We start from the raw sequence: 16,187 nt of genomic DNA, 5'->3' as shown, positions 1-16,187 counted from the left end.
TTCTACAGAAGCACAGAGGGCAATCGTCGAGTACTGAAGCTTGAGATGCCTCGAGACTATAAGACATACTCAATCCCATCAAGTTGTGCATTCCATTCATTCCTTACCAGTACTTCCTCATCACTTCACTCACTCTTTCGAACATTGACTGTTCTCCTTGACGGACGTATTCTCTCTTTCACTTCTGACTTCCATCACGCATTCGTTCAAGTGAAGACTATCTTTCGCTATCCAACCAATATCAGCAAGATGAAGACCACATTTACACTCTCTACTGCACTTCTGGCAGCTCTTTCTGCCGGCAGCCCGCTCCCACAAACCACCTCGGCTGCCTCCTGCACAACCTACACCCTTCTTTTCGCGCGAGGCACCACCGAGACCGGAACGCTCGGTACCGTAGTTGGGCCTGGACTTCAAAAGTCTGTTCAGTCCGCTCTTGGTGCAGACCAGGTCACTGTTCAAGTTCGTACACTACCACAGTCCACTCCAATATACATGGCGTAAAATTGCTGACTGGTATACATTAAAAGGGCATCACATATGCCGCCGATGCAGCAGGCATTACGTCAGAGGCCACAGGCTCAGGACCAGGCTCCCAGGCCATGACCAAAGCAGCTCAGTCGGCACTCAGCAGCTGCCCAGGCACCAAGTTGATCCTGACTGGTTATAGTCAGGGCGCAATGGTTGTACACAACAGTGCGAAGCTGCTTGGTAGCCAGGCCTCATCCGTTGTCGCTGCTGTCACCTTTGGTGATCCTTTCAAGACCCAACTCCCCACTGGTGTGTCAACAGCCGACTTCCACACGTTCTGCGCAAGTGTAAGTATTGGACCAACCCTTTTGCACCGTGTCCTCTGGTATTAAGCTCACATTGTGTTCGCACAGGGCGACTCAGTCTGTGGAACTACAGGCACCTGCGCTGGCTCGGGTGGATGCACATCTGCGAGCACCATGGGCCATCTGGGATATGGCTCAGATGTGGACACGGCAGCGTCTTTCATCAAGTCCGTTGTCGGTGGAAGCACCGCCGGCGGCTCAACGGCTACTGCCAGTGTTGCTCCTACAACTGCTGCTACTGCTATTACCACCGAAACAGATACTGGTTTGGGCTCCGGCCTTGGTTCTGGACTTGGTTCCGGCTTTAGCATTCCTACAACACTACCTACATTGGGATCTGGGTTGGGATCTGGGTTGGGCTCTGGGTTTAGCATGCCCGCGTTTAGCATTCCCACAGCGCTTCCCACTGGACTCTCCGGGTTCGGCAAACTGTAGAATGGTGTAGGAAGGGCGAGAATTGAGGGTACTGAAGGAGGTCACGGACCGGACTGCTATTTCGATTCTACATTTTACTTGCTAGTCAAGTACAAAGAAGCTCCTGACGCACGGCATTTGACGTGTCGTTGGACGGCTACTTTATGATTTATGCAAAATGCCAATTTCAAAAAATTGAAAGTTTCTTGTAACGCGACACTGAGGGTTTTATGCAATCAAGTGAGTTTTAGCTCTTACTCATGATACACTCGCTCGATTCAACCAATCTATGCATATACCCAGTTCAATTCTCTTAACTGAGTTGTCAAAGATGTAGGCTCAATCGAGCCTCGGTACATGCTTTTCCACGCGACAGCACGAGAGCGATCGTCATAACTATCCACCTTATTTATTCGGATATCTCTCCCGTCAGTCGTCTACATTCACAAACCCCAAATTGCTGGTATTGGGATCTGGGTATTCATTTTCAAAGTTTTACAAAGCCGTCCTATCTTACGACAACTTCTGGAACCTCAGGATACATAAGCCCTGAACAACTACAGCGCGACAGTGAGCACGTGAGGATCCTTAAGCCCTTGGTACGCATTGGCGACGTCACTGTGAAGGCTGTCTCCCAAAATGTGAGGAGACATGGAGGATCATATCTGGCACAATGGACAGCTAATTTTGGCAGGGAAGCTACAAAGCCAGAACGATCGCTCGCAGAAGACATCAAGAAGCACCCTGCCTTTCCTACAGCAGTATGGAATCTAGTGCCCGATCGGCAGGGCCTATTGCCTGTAGCAGCAAACCGAGGTGGGCCAATTGATATCTCAGTAAGCGAATTCCGGAATTATTTACCTACTATTTCTAGCAAGTCCATGAACGATATGCCGCCCAGAGGCATTTTACTTCTATGACTTTGTCACAAAACTCCCGATGCGTCCCCGTTCCATCTAGAAAAGTAATTACTGACTCCAATTGCTGTAGTGGGAAGTTCATGGCGAAGGCCCAATCAAGGTTCTCGTACGTTGTAGTTCTGTTCCGTGATGCATGACCTAACGCTAATGCAAACCCAGTGGATATGCGGACTCGGCTTCTTGAAGGGCTCCTACCAGCGCCAGACCATGCACTTTGGCCACTATCATGCCGACCGTTACTCCATTCTACTTGTTGACAACCGAGGCATGGGCGGCTCCGGCAAGCCTTTGGTGCGGTATTCTACATCAGAGATGGCGCAGGATATAGTTGAGGTGCTCGATCATGTCGGCTGGACGTCGAAACGAGAAGTCAACGTCTGCGGCCTCTCTATGGGCGGCATGATTGCGCAAGAACTGGGCGTATTAATCCCGGACCGTATCGCGACTCTGAATCTACTTTGTACGGCCGCTGCAATCGAAAACACTACAACATTTAGTGAAAACATGATGAACCGCATCACAATGCTGCTGCCAAAGTCGCTTGACCGGACGATAGAGTATGCAGCGTCAAAAATCTTCGCCCAGGACTTCTTGAACCAACCTGACACTTCGGAGCCCCCCACAGCATCGACTCCGAAAGTGAAAATGCCACCAAATGGGGAGTACCTGAAGTTCAAGACCAACTTCGACCGCTTTGCGGCACAAGAGATCACCAAGCAGATGGATAAGGAGGGCTTCACGAGAAAGGGATTCCTGCTGCAGCTCATCGCTTGTGGCTGGCACCATAAGAGTCCAGCACAGCTTAAAGATATGGCTGACAAGGTTGGCCGCGAACGCATCCTGGTCTTGCATGGAACACAAGATGGCATGATTTCACTCCCTCATGGAAAGAAGCTGATTGAGTACATCCAGCCCGATGCTGGCATCATCGTAGAAGGTATGGGGCATGCATCCGTTATGGAAAGAACTGAATGGCTTGCCAAGACATTAGAGGAGCGTTTCGCAGTAGCCGAGAAGCTCGGTGGAGGCGCATGAGCATAGTCCGCTATAGAGATCATGCAATCTTCTCATAAGATTACTTAGATAGACCTGCACCTCATAGTTCTGTCCTCAGTTCCTTGCTTCAACTGCAGTCATAAATGTCACATGCTCAATATTTCTAATACCCCCCGCCCCCCCCCAACACTATATGTCGCATTTCTATTGAGTAAAGTCTGGCAGGTGAAGTTCATGGTAATAGAAGTGGAAACTGTAGAAGTGCGCAAAGGAGTGGACAAGTACAAGTCACGTCTGCTAATGCAAATTTGTATACCAGTAAGGTAAAGATCACTCGTGAGAACATGCATGTTGTCGAGTTCCACTCCGTATACACAACGCCTATACTTGCTTCTTTTCTACCCATGCAAATGCCCTGACCGGTGACCCGTCGCAACCTTGTACTTTTAGCGGCGCAAGGGAGACCATAATCCTCACATTAACACCAGCATCCTGCACATCTTGCAGTGCCTTCAAATTCGTAAGATTCTCGGCAATCACCCTTCCCGCCCCGAGCACGACATCGTGCACCTCCGGCACACTACTGTCACCCTCCTCTGACATAGCATCCGGACTCATGGTATCAACCCCAAGCACTATAACGCCGAGCTCCACAAGCCGCTGCGCGACCGCGCGATCTACGTAAGGATGCTCAAAATACTTCCCATTGTTCGTGTGTGCCGGTCCCCAATACCTGTCCCAGCCCGTACGAAAGAAAACAGCCATGCCCTCTCTGATCCGCGACTCGTATGGCTGAAGATCCTCTAGATCAATCACCGCGAGCGCAGGTTTGTCCGACACGTCCACAACGAGCGCGGGGATCGCTACGAGATTCTCCAGCGGGATGGCATCCACGGTCAGGGAGCCATCAAAACGGTGCGACGGCGCGTCAATGTGCGTGCCGACGTGCGAGGAGAAGGAGAGCTCGCTCACTGCCCAGCCGCTCTCCGGGATGTTGCATGACTGCCGGCAATGGAAGGTTGGGTCGCCCGGATAGATGGGTATGTTGTCGTCTATCGGGTGCGTGAGGTCGATTATCGACCGACTTTCCAGGATAGACATTGCTCGAGTTTCGAAACAGAAGGCAAGTCTGGTTAATTGCGTCTGGTGGCAGATATTCAAATCAAACGGTGGAGGCAAGAATAAATGCGCGGATCTAGGCCAAGCGCCCCCACCACGCCGGTGCGGGTGTGAGTGCGATTGCGGAGACAACAGCGTCACAAAAGTAATGACCAGATAAATTCCTTGGGGACGGAAACAAATATAGGTGCGAATATCACATACTGTTACCTGTTGGCTGGCATTTCGCATCCAGGCGAGGCTAGGTATGGCTATATCGACAAGAAATTGCCTATATCCACGGTATAGTAGTCGCGATCTAGCTAAGTCAGTGATCCATGACACTTTCCGGGACGAGTGATAATGACATGACTCCTCCTATGGCCGCCATATCTCGAGGCCGGGCCAACACTGTAAGAGTAAAGAGCCGCATTGCGGAAAACCTATAAACAAGCCACCGCGAATACCAGATACCCCGCTTCCCGACCATGCTTACCTTCAGCACAATGATTGCTATTCAGCTACGTGGAAATATACCAGTCCCGTCATTTGCCTAAACCAGTAATTCTGGTAGATGGGACAATTCGAATAAGATCGACATGGCCTCATTGTACCCCACATGTGCTAAGCTTTGTGGTCTGCGCGAGTTGCTAATCTCCTGCACGATCTAGAGAGCTGTAGATCACCGGAGGCATTTAGACAGGGGTTGGTGCCAAGGATGGCGATCCTTTTATAGTCAGTGACAAGTGAGCTGAGAGTGATACCCTGTTGATTCTTACCCATATGTAGGCAGGCTACAAAGCTGGCCCCCCATGCCACATGCAGAGCGTGCAATTCGTGTCCCGTTCACTTTGTGAACATCCTCCGCGGTTTCCCCTCGCTTTCCTGATCACACTCAGGCCTGGCGCAAGGTGATTTGGGCCCAAACGGTTTCTCACCATGACTTCAATTGGTCACTTGTTATGCTTGAGCAGTCTCGCCTGGTTCGTCGTTGCGCGGCCCAGCAGACTGCCCAAGCGCGATGTACTCCCGGACTACGCGATCACCTATGCGCCGATCTCCTATCTCTTCAGTGGAGAGAAATACTTCCCTTCGGACGTCGCGACGCATTTACAAAACGTGGTTCCCGAAGTCGACTATGTCGCCGTAGGCAGCGCAGGCTCCGTTAACGTGAACAATCTAAACAGTTACAACAATAGTGTCTACTTGACCGCGGATTCCACACCATCAGATAGTCTTCCGTGGATTACCTCAGACTACGGGAAGCCGGACAACAGCACAGGTTATAGTGGTGCTCCTGGCACCATCATTGCAGTCACAAAGAATGCTACAACTACTGATGTGTTTTATTTCCACTTTTATTCGTACAATTACGGCGGCACGTGAGTCATCATGGATGAAGAACTGTTTTTGATACCAAGCTAAAGCTTACAGTGTCCTTGACATTAACTTTGATGACCATGTTGGTGATTGGGAACATGTTATGGTAATTATTGCCTACACAGCCTCCCACTTATTGCCAGAAGAATGACCCATTCATTTTCTTCCAGATCCGGTTCGTCGACGGTGAGCCCTATGCGGTTTACCACTCGCAGCACGGCGCGGGCTCAGCCTATTACTGGGACGTGATGAACTTCGACGGCGGTCGTCCCATCACCTACATCGCTACCGGGTCACACGCGAATTACGCGACGGCTGGGACGCAGGATTATACGGTCGCCCTCGGTCTCGTGTCCGATCACACAGACGCCGGGTATGGCTGGGACATCACGCAGAACTACCGTGGCTACTGGTATGACGTCGGCTCGGGCGAGTTCAGCATCGCGGGCGGCGCCTCGACCGGTGGCACGGAGGAAGCCACGGAAACTGCCGACTGGCTGCTGTGGCAAGGGTATTGGGGTGATGAGCAGTATCCGACCAGTCACTTTGGCCAGTACTGCCTTTTTGGGGAGTGCCACTACACATCCGGGCCGACGGGACCCGTAGCAAAGAACCTGGGGCGCACGGCTGTCTGCCAAACCGAAAACGACTGCGTGGTATTCGATGATATCAATGATCTGACGCATCAGTCTAAAAGAAGGCGGAGCGAGGATGGAATTGGTGTTGCCCTGCGAAAAGACAAGAAGGCTTGATTCGGGATCAGTGATCTGGTTGTCCCTATTCGGAAGTAGACAAGCGCGAGGGCATTGTAGAACCGCAACAGTGATTCAAGATACAGTCTCATGCAATCAAACCGAAGGGCCGACCAGATGCTGGCCGTTGAGCTTTTTTCCTCCCTCAAGAATAGTCAGAACTCGCAGTATGCTCATACTCACCTCTCGAAGCTGAAAATCATGCTCAAGGAAGGGAGACAGCAGGTTATTTTATTTTCTCTTCTTTTTGAAGAAAGATGACTTCACAATTTCTCTGAAGCAAACCAATGGCCAACGTTTCTGATTTGTCGCAGATACTTTCTCCATGCACAATGGGTCCCAAGATTCATACCCAAGAACTTCCTTCTGAAACTGTTTGAAGAATGCCTATGGCCACGGTTGATCACATCCAATTCGCTATGTGTGAGCCCACAAAGACGTGACATGATGGCGGCATCACCTATCGAACAAGATGTAACCAGAGACATAGATGGAGGGTATTATATAATGTTAACCATACACCCATTGAATTGGTCTAGGATATGCGCGTACGGCCAGAGATTGTGTCGCATAGTACGGTATGTTATTCGCTATTCCAGATCGAGGGATCTTGAATCTTAAAATCCAAGGTCATGAGCCCGCAGATATTTTCAGACTGGCATGCACGAATACGAGGTAAGGTTGCTTACCTGAGCATGAAACATAAAGACAGCCCTCAAAATTATTCGTTTGCACCGTCAGCATCTTTGCGTCTTTACAAAGGCACAAAAACAGAAGTTCACGATGAAAAGAAGACAACAATGCACTAAGATATATCCGCGATCCAGGGTATTCGAGTTGCACTGTATAGAAAACAACTTAATCACCAAGTGCCTACGACTTGTTTAAGTCGGTACTTCTCGCGTGTTACTATCAGCACTTCTCGGCACAACCACAGTCATTGAGACAGGACTGAATTGTAATTTGACATCCGTGCTAGTTGGTACTGATTAAAGTCACCATCTATTGTGGATGATTCCACGACCTGCATGAGCCTTTCACCTGCGTGAAGGTACCGAGGAGCGGTTAAATGGTAGAATCATACCGCAGGCCAAACTCAAGGCTCGGTGCGCTTAAAATTGTATTAAATATAATATTAGTGCCACACAGATCACAGCAGTAACTTGACCGTGAGATCCATGTGTAATCGTCGTGACCCGATCAGCAACCCGCTAATCATTCGTTACCATGAATTGGCTTGACTTGACCTGTGGCCGGCAAGTCCAATATTGTACATGAAAAAGCAATCGCGTCGAAGTTTGAAGAGGCGCTGGGACTACAACTCTTCATGACCACCGAGAATTGTTGAAGCGGTTGACGCGGCAGAGCTCAGCTTTGCTGGTGCTGTTGCCCCACTGAACATCAGGTCAAATCTGGCACCCATGAACCATGCCATACCGACCTATCAATATACATGAGTTCAAACGTCACAGAAATGGGGGGGGATAACTCACCATTATACCAGAGATCAGTGTCAAGATTGCCAACACCGAAATCACCAGAAGGAAGCCCTCCCACGGGTCTGTTGTGTCCCCCTGAGAACTGGGGTTGGCAGCCTGTTGCACCAAGGTAGCCTTCTTCGGGTCCTGGGATGGGAACAGTGTTTCGATAAATTGCTCGATTTTGCCACAGGCAGCACTGATCTCCAAGTAGTGAGGATCCCTCGGGTCGTTCTTCTTCGCTATCCTCCTGGTGTACCTCCTGAACACATCGCAAACCAAGCGCAGGTTCTGTGTTGACTCCATCATAAGCTGGCAAGCGTCACCCTTGGTGATCTTGAGGTGGCTCTCGAAGATGGCCGGGTTTCTGAAAACCAGTTCAAGTGTTGCAATGGCCATGCTTTGCGGGATGGCAACAAAGTTGAAGACACTCTGCTCGCGAATAGCGGCCATGTAGAACAAACAATGCTCGACGTGCTTCAAGGCGTCCAGAACCATCTCTGAGCTGCACTGCATAGCGAGCTCCCTGTTCTCAGGCTTGAACAAGTCGTCCCAGTTGTCGACATACTTGCTCCAGATGGCAGTAGGCCACCACCGTCGCTTGTCCTCGAAATCTTCGTGTACGTCGCGAATGATGTTGGTCTTTTGCAGGAATTGTCCCATACTCTCTGTCAATTCAGGACGATCCCTCAGTGCAGGGTTGGCCCACTCTCCAGCGAGGAACAGTCGCGTGAGGCCTTCACCTACCAGGCCAGCAACGTAGTGGCAATACTCTTCGTACTGTGCTAGCGTCTCAACACCGACGTTGTTCTCCGCCTTGATAGCATAGTCAGCCATGCCGTTGCCCATCTTGGCGGTTATGTCGTGAATGATCTCGTGGTAAATAGGCTTCAATTTCTTGAGCTCGACGATGACATCGTCGAAGTGGACGAGCAATTCTCGGTCTTTCTCGTTGGGTCCGTTGCCGTTGAACGTCCAGCCATCGATGCTCATAGACTTGTCAAAGTCGCGAAGCAAGGGCTCCTTCTTTTCCAGTGGTATTGTCATGTCGTCTTCGATGGTGTCGAGGCCTCGCAGCACGAGGTAGAACAATGCAATTGGAACAAGCATATCGGGGTTGAGCTCTTGAATGACGGCCGAAAAGCTTCGGCTGGTCAAGTTTAAGAATTTGAAACATGACTTGAGGGTTTCCGACTCTTTCGATTCATCTCGGTGGTGGACAGGATCGTGCCATACTTTCCTGTAATGAAGCGGTCAATCAACGGGAGAGTTGCAGCAGAACCTGCATGCGCAGACTTACCATTGAATCATGGACCGAAGCTGATTCGGGTGAAACATGTAATACAAAACACTCTTTGCGGAAGGCATCTTCGGTTTTGTCTTCGCACGAAGGGAGCTTATATGTGAGTGTTAAGGGGTGCTAGTCCAACCAGAGAGAGGGAATTGTAGCAGCCAGACAGCCGCACCAAAGACGAGTCGTTTGTTGTATCAGTCGAACGATGTCAAAATTCGAACGAGGAGGGCGTAATTCTGGCGCGATTAAAGTCCCGTTGCTGCAGATGCGGTTGATTTTGAAGCTGCAGATTTATCTTGATCGTGAGCTTGGTTTTACTAAAGCAGAACGCGGAGAAAATAGGCTATTATTATTTTCTCCGCATTAATTTCATTTGGGTACTCCCCAGCACCAGTCGCAGGCGGCCCTCAGGCACAGCACAAGACCGGCTTGGCAGCACCTGCGCGGGCGTGGAGCGTGTTTGCAGGTCATGTAATCCGTACATTAAGTAAGTAGCCAGGAGAGTGAGACTGACTGCATCTGGCTGTGACGCAGTACCGGAACGGGAAACCGGAAACTCTTGCAATTGGACAATTGGACAGTTGCGGTGTTCGATTGCGGACGCGGAGGTTAATAGCAAAGCCCGACCCGACAACTTTCTGGTGTGTCGCCAGTTCGACTGCTGTCTCCTATCCACTGCCCGAGATGCGGATAACTTACATACTGAGGGCGACGATTCAGAGCACAAGCGGCTTGGCGCAAATTGAGCTGAACCCCCCCCCCCCGTTGCACAGCAGCCGTTGAAATCTCCTACTGTCTTATCCTAATGTGAGCATCAAGAACCACCTCGCATCGTGTTGTACCTCAACAATGCCACAGTAGACGCAGTACGCCCAACATGTTGAAACTTTGCAGAATCGGCCGCGTGGCACGTGGCCCCGTACTAGCTTCTATCGCGAAGTATCGTGAATGAGACCATGTCAGAAAAGCCGAGAAAAAGAAGGCTACTTGAGGTGAGTCTGGAAATTGGCCTTGACCGCAAGTATAAGCCAATGTGCGTTTTCTATGTAAAATGGCCGACCACATCTTCAAGCCATGCCGTTCTCTGCACCTTCTACTGCGGTAAAGCGCAATTAGACTGTGTTTCTGGCTGTAACCTTGGGGTGATGGGCAACTCTCCCAGATCAACCAAGTTGGACAAAGGCCTCGACATCATCCAGACCACGGTCCTGAACTTGTCTTGCCAATCTATTTGAGCACAGGCAACTTCGTCAGCTTTGATCCAATATCCGCCCAGTTTCGGAACTTGCAACAAGGTCAGTCTGTATGTACGCGTAAGTTCGCACGTTCTTCCCTCGAATCTTCGCCCCACCTGCCAGCGGCCGACTTGAGTGCATGTCTGTCTCGGTGGAACTGCTAAAAGGTGAGACCTGTATTGCCTCCCATTCCACTTTCATCTCCCTCAGCTCAGCTGACTTTGTACTTGACGTACTTATTAGATTTCTGTTTCCGCTGGAGGTCTTGTGCTTCTCGTCATTTCAAGCTGTCGTTCGATCATCCCGCCCACCTCGAAGCTATAATAGAGCCAGCATTCCCAACAGCGGCCTATAGCACCGCCCACGCAACGCACCCCACCCACTTAGACACCATGGCAACCAACGGCACTTCGCACGACACCTTCTTGATCTGGGGTGGAAGGGGATGGATTGCCCAACACCTTGAGACGTTGCTCAAGGGCCAGGGCAAGACTGTCTACACCACGACTGTGCGCATGGAAGACCGCGAGGCAGTCAAGGCCGAGCTCGAGAAGGTCAAGCCCACCCACGTCCTGAACTGCGCTGGCTGCACTGGACGACCGAATGTCGACTGGTGTGAGGACAACAAGGAGGCGACGATGCGATCCAATGCCGTTGGAACCTTGAATCTGACCGATCTCTGCTTCCTGGCCGGCATTCACGTTACCGTCTTCGCCACTGGCTGTATCTACCACTACGACGATACCCACCCTATTGGTGGCCCAGGTTACACCGAGACCGACCTTGCCAACTTCAAGGGCAGCTTCTACTCAGAGGTCAAGGGCCACGTCGAGGAGGTACTATGAATCCAGCCGCGAAGATCATACGGAGGCAATGCTGACAAATGTGTACAGATTATGAAGTACTACACAAACTGCTTGATTCTGCGCTTGCGAATGCCTGTCTCGGATGATCTGCACTCGCGGAGCTTTGTCACCAAGATCGCCAAGTACGAGCGGGTGGTCGATATTCCCAACAGCAACACCATCTTGACGGACCTTCTGCCGGCGTCCATCCTCATGGCCGAGCACAAGGACACTGGTGTCTACAACTTCACCAACCCGGGGGCTATCAGCCACAACGAAGTGTTATCCCTATTCAAGGAGATCGTCCGACCTGACTTCACTTGGAAGAACTTCACAGTCGAGGAGCAATCCAAGGTCATCAAGGCTGGTCGCAGCAACTGCTTGCTCGATACTACGAAGCTTGAGAAGAAGCTCAAGGAGTACAACTACACCGTGCCGGAAGTCCACATTGCCTACAGGCAATGCTTTGAGAGAATGAAGGCCAATGGTACTAAATAAGCGTTGTATTTGGTTCTACGGAGTGGAAACGGTGGCATTCTAACACTGCTCTGCAATCCTGGGGCAGGGCATGTTCCGGAACGCTGTCAATAAACGTGTACAATCACCAAGGCTGCTGGGATCTATGGAACCTTACCATGTAGAACACTGGCTGTAGTGGGGTCAAGGGTCCTTTCTGATAGCCCCGCACCAGCGTCACAAGCTTTTGCCTTCTGTATGTACGTACGGCGGTGTGCAAGCGATGGTAAAAGTACTGAATGCCAATCTCTGTGCGTATCCTTATGAACGAACTATCACGCGTGCCATATGAATGGCGATTCCGCGATCCTGGCGATGCCAAGCAAGTACTTTGAATTAAGGAGCTGAGAAATTGAGATAGATGCTGTTAGGTCTTGACTCTTACGTTGTTAACGCTACCTACGGTAGCCATCCTAGCAGCCACGAAGCCTGACGTAATTTCTAGGCTATGCCGCGTTGCCGATCAAGAAAGCTGAGCATCCTTCTTCCATCGGGCTGATTGCACAGTGACAAGCTGCCAGATCATTAGGATGTTATTGTAGATATTTTTTTTTTCTTCCTGTTTAACTACCAGTTAATAACCCCCAGCTCCCGTGTGGCAAATCGCGGAATTTTGGATATCGAGTTCGGAACATTCGTCCCAGGCTGGAACCAGACGTCAACAATCTACAAGAAGCTTGAAAGAAGGACTTAGTGAATCGACAAAGCCCCCACGCTAATTACACTCACCCGCGTGTTGCTGGAAAATAATTCTAGGCGGATCGTCGTCATTTCCCCAGCTTCCCGCTTGCTCAAACGGTCCTCATTCACCATTTGCAGAACCCCGATTGACCTGAAGTGCGCACAAAGACATACGACATGGTCGCAGATACGGCATACTACGATGCGCTTGGCGTCAAGCCAGATGCGACCGACATCGAGATCAAGAAGGCCTACCGCAAGGCTGCCATTATTCACCATCCCGACAAGAACCCAAACGACCCCACAGCCCACGAGAAGTTCCAGGTTATCGGCGAGGCATATCAGGTGCTGCAGGACAAGGACCTCAGAGCTGCTTACGACAAATATGGAAAGGAGGCCGGTAAGCCCACTGAGGGCTTCGTCGACCCCGCCGAGTTCTTTTCCAGCATCTTTGGCGGCGAGGCCTTTGTCGACTGGATCGGTGAGATCAGTCTCATGAAGGATCTGACAGCTACCATGGACATCACCATGGCTAGCGAGGAGGAGGAGGAGGCTGCCGCCGCCGCCGCTGCTGCTGGTGATGGTGAAGAGGAGTTCCCTGGCACCGAAGCAGCCAAGCAGGAGAGTGCCAAGGAGGCTACTGCAGCTGCTGGCACGACTGCTACTGGCACTACGACTGCTAGTACTACGGCCCCCGGTGCTACAGTCCCAAGTGTACAGGTCGAAGAGGAGAAGACTGGAGGTGTGCCAGCAGCAGCAGCAGCAGCAGCACCAGTACCCGATCAACCTTCTGCAGCGGCTTATCAGCGCGAGAAGTCGCCCGCCCGCAGCGGCGCATCAACACCCTCCAGACATGCTATCCCCATGCGTCCGGCGCTCATGGATAAGCCTAGTGATGATGCAGCATTAGCAGGGCAGACAGAAGAGGAGAAGGAGCTGCGCAAGAAGGAAAAGAAAAAGGGTGGCCTCTCTAAGGAGCAGCGCGATCAACTTGCTGCCTACGAAAAGGAGCGTGCCGAAGTTCGAGAGAAGCGAATTGCTGATCTCACTCAGAAGCTGCTAGACCGTATCAGTGTATGGACCGAGACGGACAAGGGCAAGGATGTGACCCATGCCTTCCAGGAGAAGATTCGAATTGAGGTCGAGAACATGAAGATGGAGAGTTTCGGATTGGATATCTTGCATGCCATCGGACAAGTCTACATGAGCAAGGCTACGGGTCTACTCAAGAGCCAGAAATTCCTTGGCATCGGCGGTTTCTTCAGCCGCATGAAGGACAAGGGTGCGCTTGTCAAGGACACTTGGAATACTATCTCAAGCGCTCTTGATGCTCAACAGACTATGGAGGAAATGGCCAAGTTGGAACAGACCGGTGGCGAGGAGTGGACCGATGAGAAGAAGGCCGAATATGAAAGACGGGTGACAGGCAAGATCCTAACCGCAGCTTGGAGAGGGTCCAAATTCGAAATCCAGAGCGTTCTCAGAGATGTTTGTGACAACGTATTGAACGACAAGAAGGTAAAGCTTGATAAGAGGCTTGAGCGAGCGCAAGCTTTGATCTTGATTGCGGAGATTACATCCAAGGTATGTGAACACGAGCCCAAAATGATGATGACTAATATCACTAACTGGGAACAGGCTCAAAGATCTCCTGATGAGGAGGGTGACTACATGGCTTTCGAGCAGTTGGTGGCCGATGCTGCCATCAAGAAGGAGAAGGACTCCAAGAAGAAGACCAAGGACAAGGACCACAAGAGGCATGGTCATCACCATGAGGAGACCGCCGAGGCAGGCAATCTACCCAAGGAGAAGGCGTAATTTTGACGGAGTCGAATGTGGAAGGGAAGTGATACCAGCGATTTGTCAGCATATTGTTACAGCACACTCAACTCATTTGAGTTTTGATAGACTATGATCGGTCAGAAATGCTTTCTGGAAATAGAACTCAGTAAACTGCAAGGTTCTTTTGGCCGAACTAGAACGCGAATAGTTAGGTGGACTCATTCTGGAGCCACAGGTTGACTCAGAACACAACAAATTGCAGATGTGGAATTTAGTCGTCCTCTCTCTGTAAGCAATGCCTGTGTTTTTCTTTTCACTTGTTGACACAAGGGAAGGGAATGTTGCAGGTGAACACCCATACGGTCTCGGAACTTCCACAGTCCTCAGTGGATATACACCAGATTTGGATAATGAAACTGTAGATGGTATAGACCGAAAGAGGAGAGACATTTCGATCATGGATGGAGTAGCCTAGCCCCCTAGTATGGCGAATCGCTTGGGTTCCTTAACGATTTATTCGTAAAGAAGTCTCTGGAGAAGTTGACCACGGTATCCACCAATTAGACTGAAGCGATGGAGAAACGGATGTCAACCGATATAGACGAGCCCCGTTCGAACCCATAGAAGCCATCTACGTCTGCACCTTGAAGGCTTGAACGCTAGACTGTATTATAACCATGGACCCAACTTTGCAGTGTCAGACCAATCTTGTAGAGTGAGCACTTCCGCAGCATGAATCTCTACATTAATTGACACTGCTGTTGTGCATGAATTCGAGCAATTCACCTTGTGTTGGTTTGGGGTCCCAAATGCACGTAGATATGAGTTGTGTAAATCATGAAAGCCATCTTGAAGCTTCTACTGATGGCTGTCAACAAACGCACACTTCCACGAATAGTGGTCGAGCAGTGAACTTACTAAAAGACTTCGTGATGAATTTGTCTGCCCGTCTCCTAACGAGCGATTTCACTCGGGAGGTCGGTGCGCCTATTCTCAGGAAGTAGAATATCCATCAAGTCTCACAATCCGGTTTTGCATGTATGCGTACATCTCACCTATGTCAGGGGCTTGTAGTGCCCAAGACGAACAATCCGGCCACAGATCACGCCCTTTTCTACCTGGAATCCTTGAACCGCTTGAACCAGAGGTGAATTCCAGTAAATCCACGGCCACATAGTAGATGCCCGGCTACGATCATTCCTGAGTACCGATGATATGGAGTTCCCACCAAAAGAAAAACAAAAAGAATTTAAATTTAGGGCCCAGGTTTCATCGCCGAGCCTACCGAATGAGGCCGACCTACAATAGCTTTACACCAGAACGAGGAGGCTGCAGAGAAGAGAGCCGAGATCCTTGGAGCTTTCCAGAAAATGAAGTATCATACTTTAGAGAGTGAGGACGAGTTACTCGGCGAGGTCGCCGACGCCAGTGACACTGAAGTCGTGATGACGACGTGTACATCTGAGGACCTCCTTAGAGCGTTTGTGGTTTATATCGACAATGATAGAACACTAGAAGCCAACAACCAGATGCATGTGGATGATATCTGGGGACCCGTCTTCTGCCTCTAAAGTAAGTTGACAACACTGTCCCAGAGTATCTCGCCAGAAAGACCAGCTTGGTCTCGTTGACTGAGATGACGTTCTTTCAGCAATAAGTATAATTCCAATAGGCCGTATGCATTAGTCGGGAGGACATTGACGTTATGCCTTTTATTCGAGTTCCATCGGTCTTATCGTTTTACCTCTCGCTGAAGGCTGAGTATTATTGCACTAGCTTGGGTTGATGCTAGGCTTTTGACCATAATTTCTGGCCATCCTTCAAGTCAGGCTGAAAAGGGTGGGAGATATGGCTGTTAATGCTGACATATACTGACACACGTGGTTGGTTGTGATATGATTTCAATCCTGGAGTATTGGGTTGAGCTGTAATATTCGATACTGCTGTCTAGAGCTAGTCT

The 16,187-nt window shown here is 50.3% G+C and overlaps 7 protein-coding genes across 7 annotated transcripts; 5 read left to right on the top strand and 2 right to left on the bottom strand.

Annotated features, from left to right (window-relative positions):
* Positions 1-349: 349 nt before the first annotated feature.
* BKA67DRAFT_556685 (cutinase-domain-containing protein) lies at positions 350-1,433 on the top strand. Its single transcript, XM_046102171.1, has 3 exons — positions 350-462; positions 531-818; positions 885-1,433. Exons 2-3 carry the CDS (start codon positions 603-605, stop codon positions 1,269-1,271), a joined length of 603 nt encoding a protein of 200 aa, XP_045962131.1. The 5' UTR covers positions 350-462; positions 531-602; the 3' UTR covers positions 1,272-1,433.
* A 185-nt stretch (positions 1,434-1,618) lies between these two features.
* On the top strand, positions 1,619-3,322 carry BKA67DRAFT_202261 (Alpha/Beta hydrolase protein). The gene is made up of 4 exons (XM_046095426.1): positions 1,619-1,891; positions 1,945-2,086; positions 2,241-2,276; positions 2,330-3,322. Coding segments are annotated over exons 1-4 (1,056 nt in total). The 5' UTR covers positions 1,619-1,889; the 3' UTR covers positions 3,206-3,322.
* Positions 3,323-3,361: 39 nt separating this feature from the next.
* Positions 3,362-4,761, bottom strand: BKA67DRAFT_556681 (uncharacterized protein). The gene has a single exon (XM_046102170.1). The coding sequence runs from the start codon at positions 4,514-4,516 to the stop codon at positions 3,548-3,550; it is 969 nt and encodes a 322-aa protein (XP_045962129.1). The 5' UTR covers positions 4,517-4,761; the 3' UTR covers positions 3,362-3,547.
* Positions 4,751-6,528, top strand: BKA67DRAFT_202122 (uncharacterized protein). Its single transcript, XM_046095425.1, has 4 exons — positions 4,751-4,999; positions 5,054-5,646; positions 5,699-5,750; positions 5,815-6,528. The coding sequence occupies exons 2-4, from the start codon at positions 5,204-5,206 to the stop codon at positions 6,394-6,396; spliced, it is 1,077 nt and encodes a 358-aa protein (XP_045962128.1). The 5' UTR covers positions 4,751-4,999; positions 5,054-5,203; the 3' UTR covers positions 6,397-6,528.
* A 792-nt stretch (positions 6,529-7,320) lies between these two features.
* On the bottom strand, positions 7,321-9,196 carry BKA67DRAFT_556679 (isoprenoid synthase domain-containing protein). The gene is made up of 2 exons (XM_046102169.1): positions 7,890-9,196; positions 7,321-7,837 (listed from the first exon to the last, which is right to left on the bottom strand). Exons 1-2 carry the CDS (start codon positions 8,982-8,984, stop codon positions 7,712-7,714), a joined length of 1,221 nt encoding a protein of 406 aa, XP_045962127.1. The 5' UTR covers positions 8,985-9,196; the 3' UTR covers positions 7,321-7,711.
* Positions 9,197-10,795: 1,599 nt separating this feature from the next.
* BKA67DRAFT_656131 (NAD dependent epimerase/dehydratase) lies at positions 10,796-11,746 on the top strand (the record flags this gene model as incomplete). The annotated part of the gene is made up of 2 exons (XM_046106896.1): positions 10,796-11,239; positions 11,297-11,746. 2 exons carry the CDS (start codon positions 10,796-10,798, stop codon positions 11,744-11,746), a joined length of 894 nt encoding a protein of 297 aa, XP_045962126.1.
* An 876-nt stretch (positions 11,747-12,622) lies between these two features.
* BKA67DRAFT_514488 (X-domain of DnaJ-containing-domain-containing protein) lies at positions 12,623-14,263 on the top strand (the record flags this gene model as incomplete). Its single annotated transcript, XM_046097648.1, has 2 exons — positions 12,623-13,022; positions 13,359-14,263. 2 exons carry the CDS (start codon positions 12,623-12,625, stop codon positions 14,261-14,263), a joined length of 1,305 nt encoding a protein of 434 aa, XP_045962125.1.
* Positions 14,264-16,187: the final 1,924 nt, after the last annotated feature.

The sequence above is a fragment of the Truncatella angustata genome (assembly GCF_020726525.1).
Source record: "Truncatella angustata strain MPI-SDFR-AT-0073 chromosome Unknown BKA67scaffold_2, whole genome shotgun sequence".
Lineage (NCBI taxonomy): Eukaryota > Fungi > Ascomycota > Sordariomycetes > Amphisphaeriales > Sporocadaceae > Truncatella > Truncatella angustata.
The sequence above is the reverse complement of the archived record's forward strand: the minus strand, read 5'-3'. Positions and strand labels throughout refer to the sequence as shown.

What these genes read in the sequence shown, in the direction of transcription:
- BKA67DRAFT_556685 (XM_046102171.1), top strand. Translation starts at nt 603, where the DNA reads ATGACCAAAGCAGCTCAGTCGGCACTCAGCAGCTGCCCAGGCACCAAG. An exon ending in TCCACACGTTCTGCGCAAGT is followed by an intron (nt 819 to 884) that starts GTAAGTATTGGA and finishes GTGTTCGCACAG; the next exon opens with GGCGACTCAGTCTGTGGAAC.
- BKA67DRAFT_202261 (XM_046095426.1), top strand. An exon ending in GTGGGCCAATTGATATCTCA is followed by an intron (nt 2,087 to 2,240) that starts GTAAGCGAATTC and finishes CAATTGCTGTAG; the next exon opens with TGGGAAGTTCATGGCGAAGG. An exon ending in AAGGCCCAATCAAGGTTCTC is followed by an intron (nt 2,277 to 2,329) that starts GTACGTTGTAGT and finishes ATGCAAACCCAG; the next exon opens with TGGATATGCGGACTCGGCTT.
- BKA67DRAFT_556681 (XM_046102170.1), bottom strand. Translation starts at nt 4,516, where the DNA reads ATGCGAAATGCCAGCCAACAGGTAACAGTATGTGATATTCGCACCTAT.
- BKA67DRAFT_202122 (XM_046095425.1), top strand. Translation starts at nt 5,204, where the DNA reads ATGACTTCAATTGGTCACTTGTTATGCTTGAGCAGTCTCGCCTGGTTC. An exon ending in TCGTACAATTACGGCGGCAC is followed by an intron (nt 5,647 to 5,698) that starts GTGAGTCATCAT and finishes TAAAGCTTACAG; the next exon opens with TGTCCTTGACATTAACTTTG. An exon ending in GTGATTGGGAACATGTTATG is followed by an intron (nt 5,751 to 5,814) that starts GTAATTATTGCC and finishes ATTTTCTTCCAG; the next exon opens with ATCCGGTTCGTCGACGGTGA.
- BKA67DRAFT_556679 (XM_046102169.1), bottom strand. Translation starts at nt 8,984, where the DNA reads ATGCTTGTTCCAATTGCATTGTTCTACCTCGTGCTGCGAGGCCTCGAC. An exon ending in CACTGATCTCTGGTATAATG is followed by an intron (nt 7,838 to 7,889) that starts GTGAGTTATCCC and finishes GTATATTGATAG; the next exon opens with GTCGGTATGGCATGGTTCAT.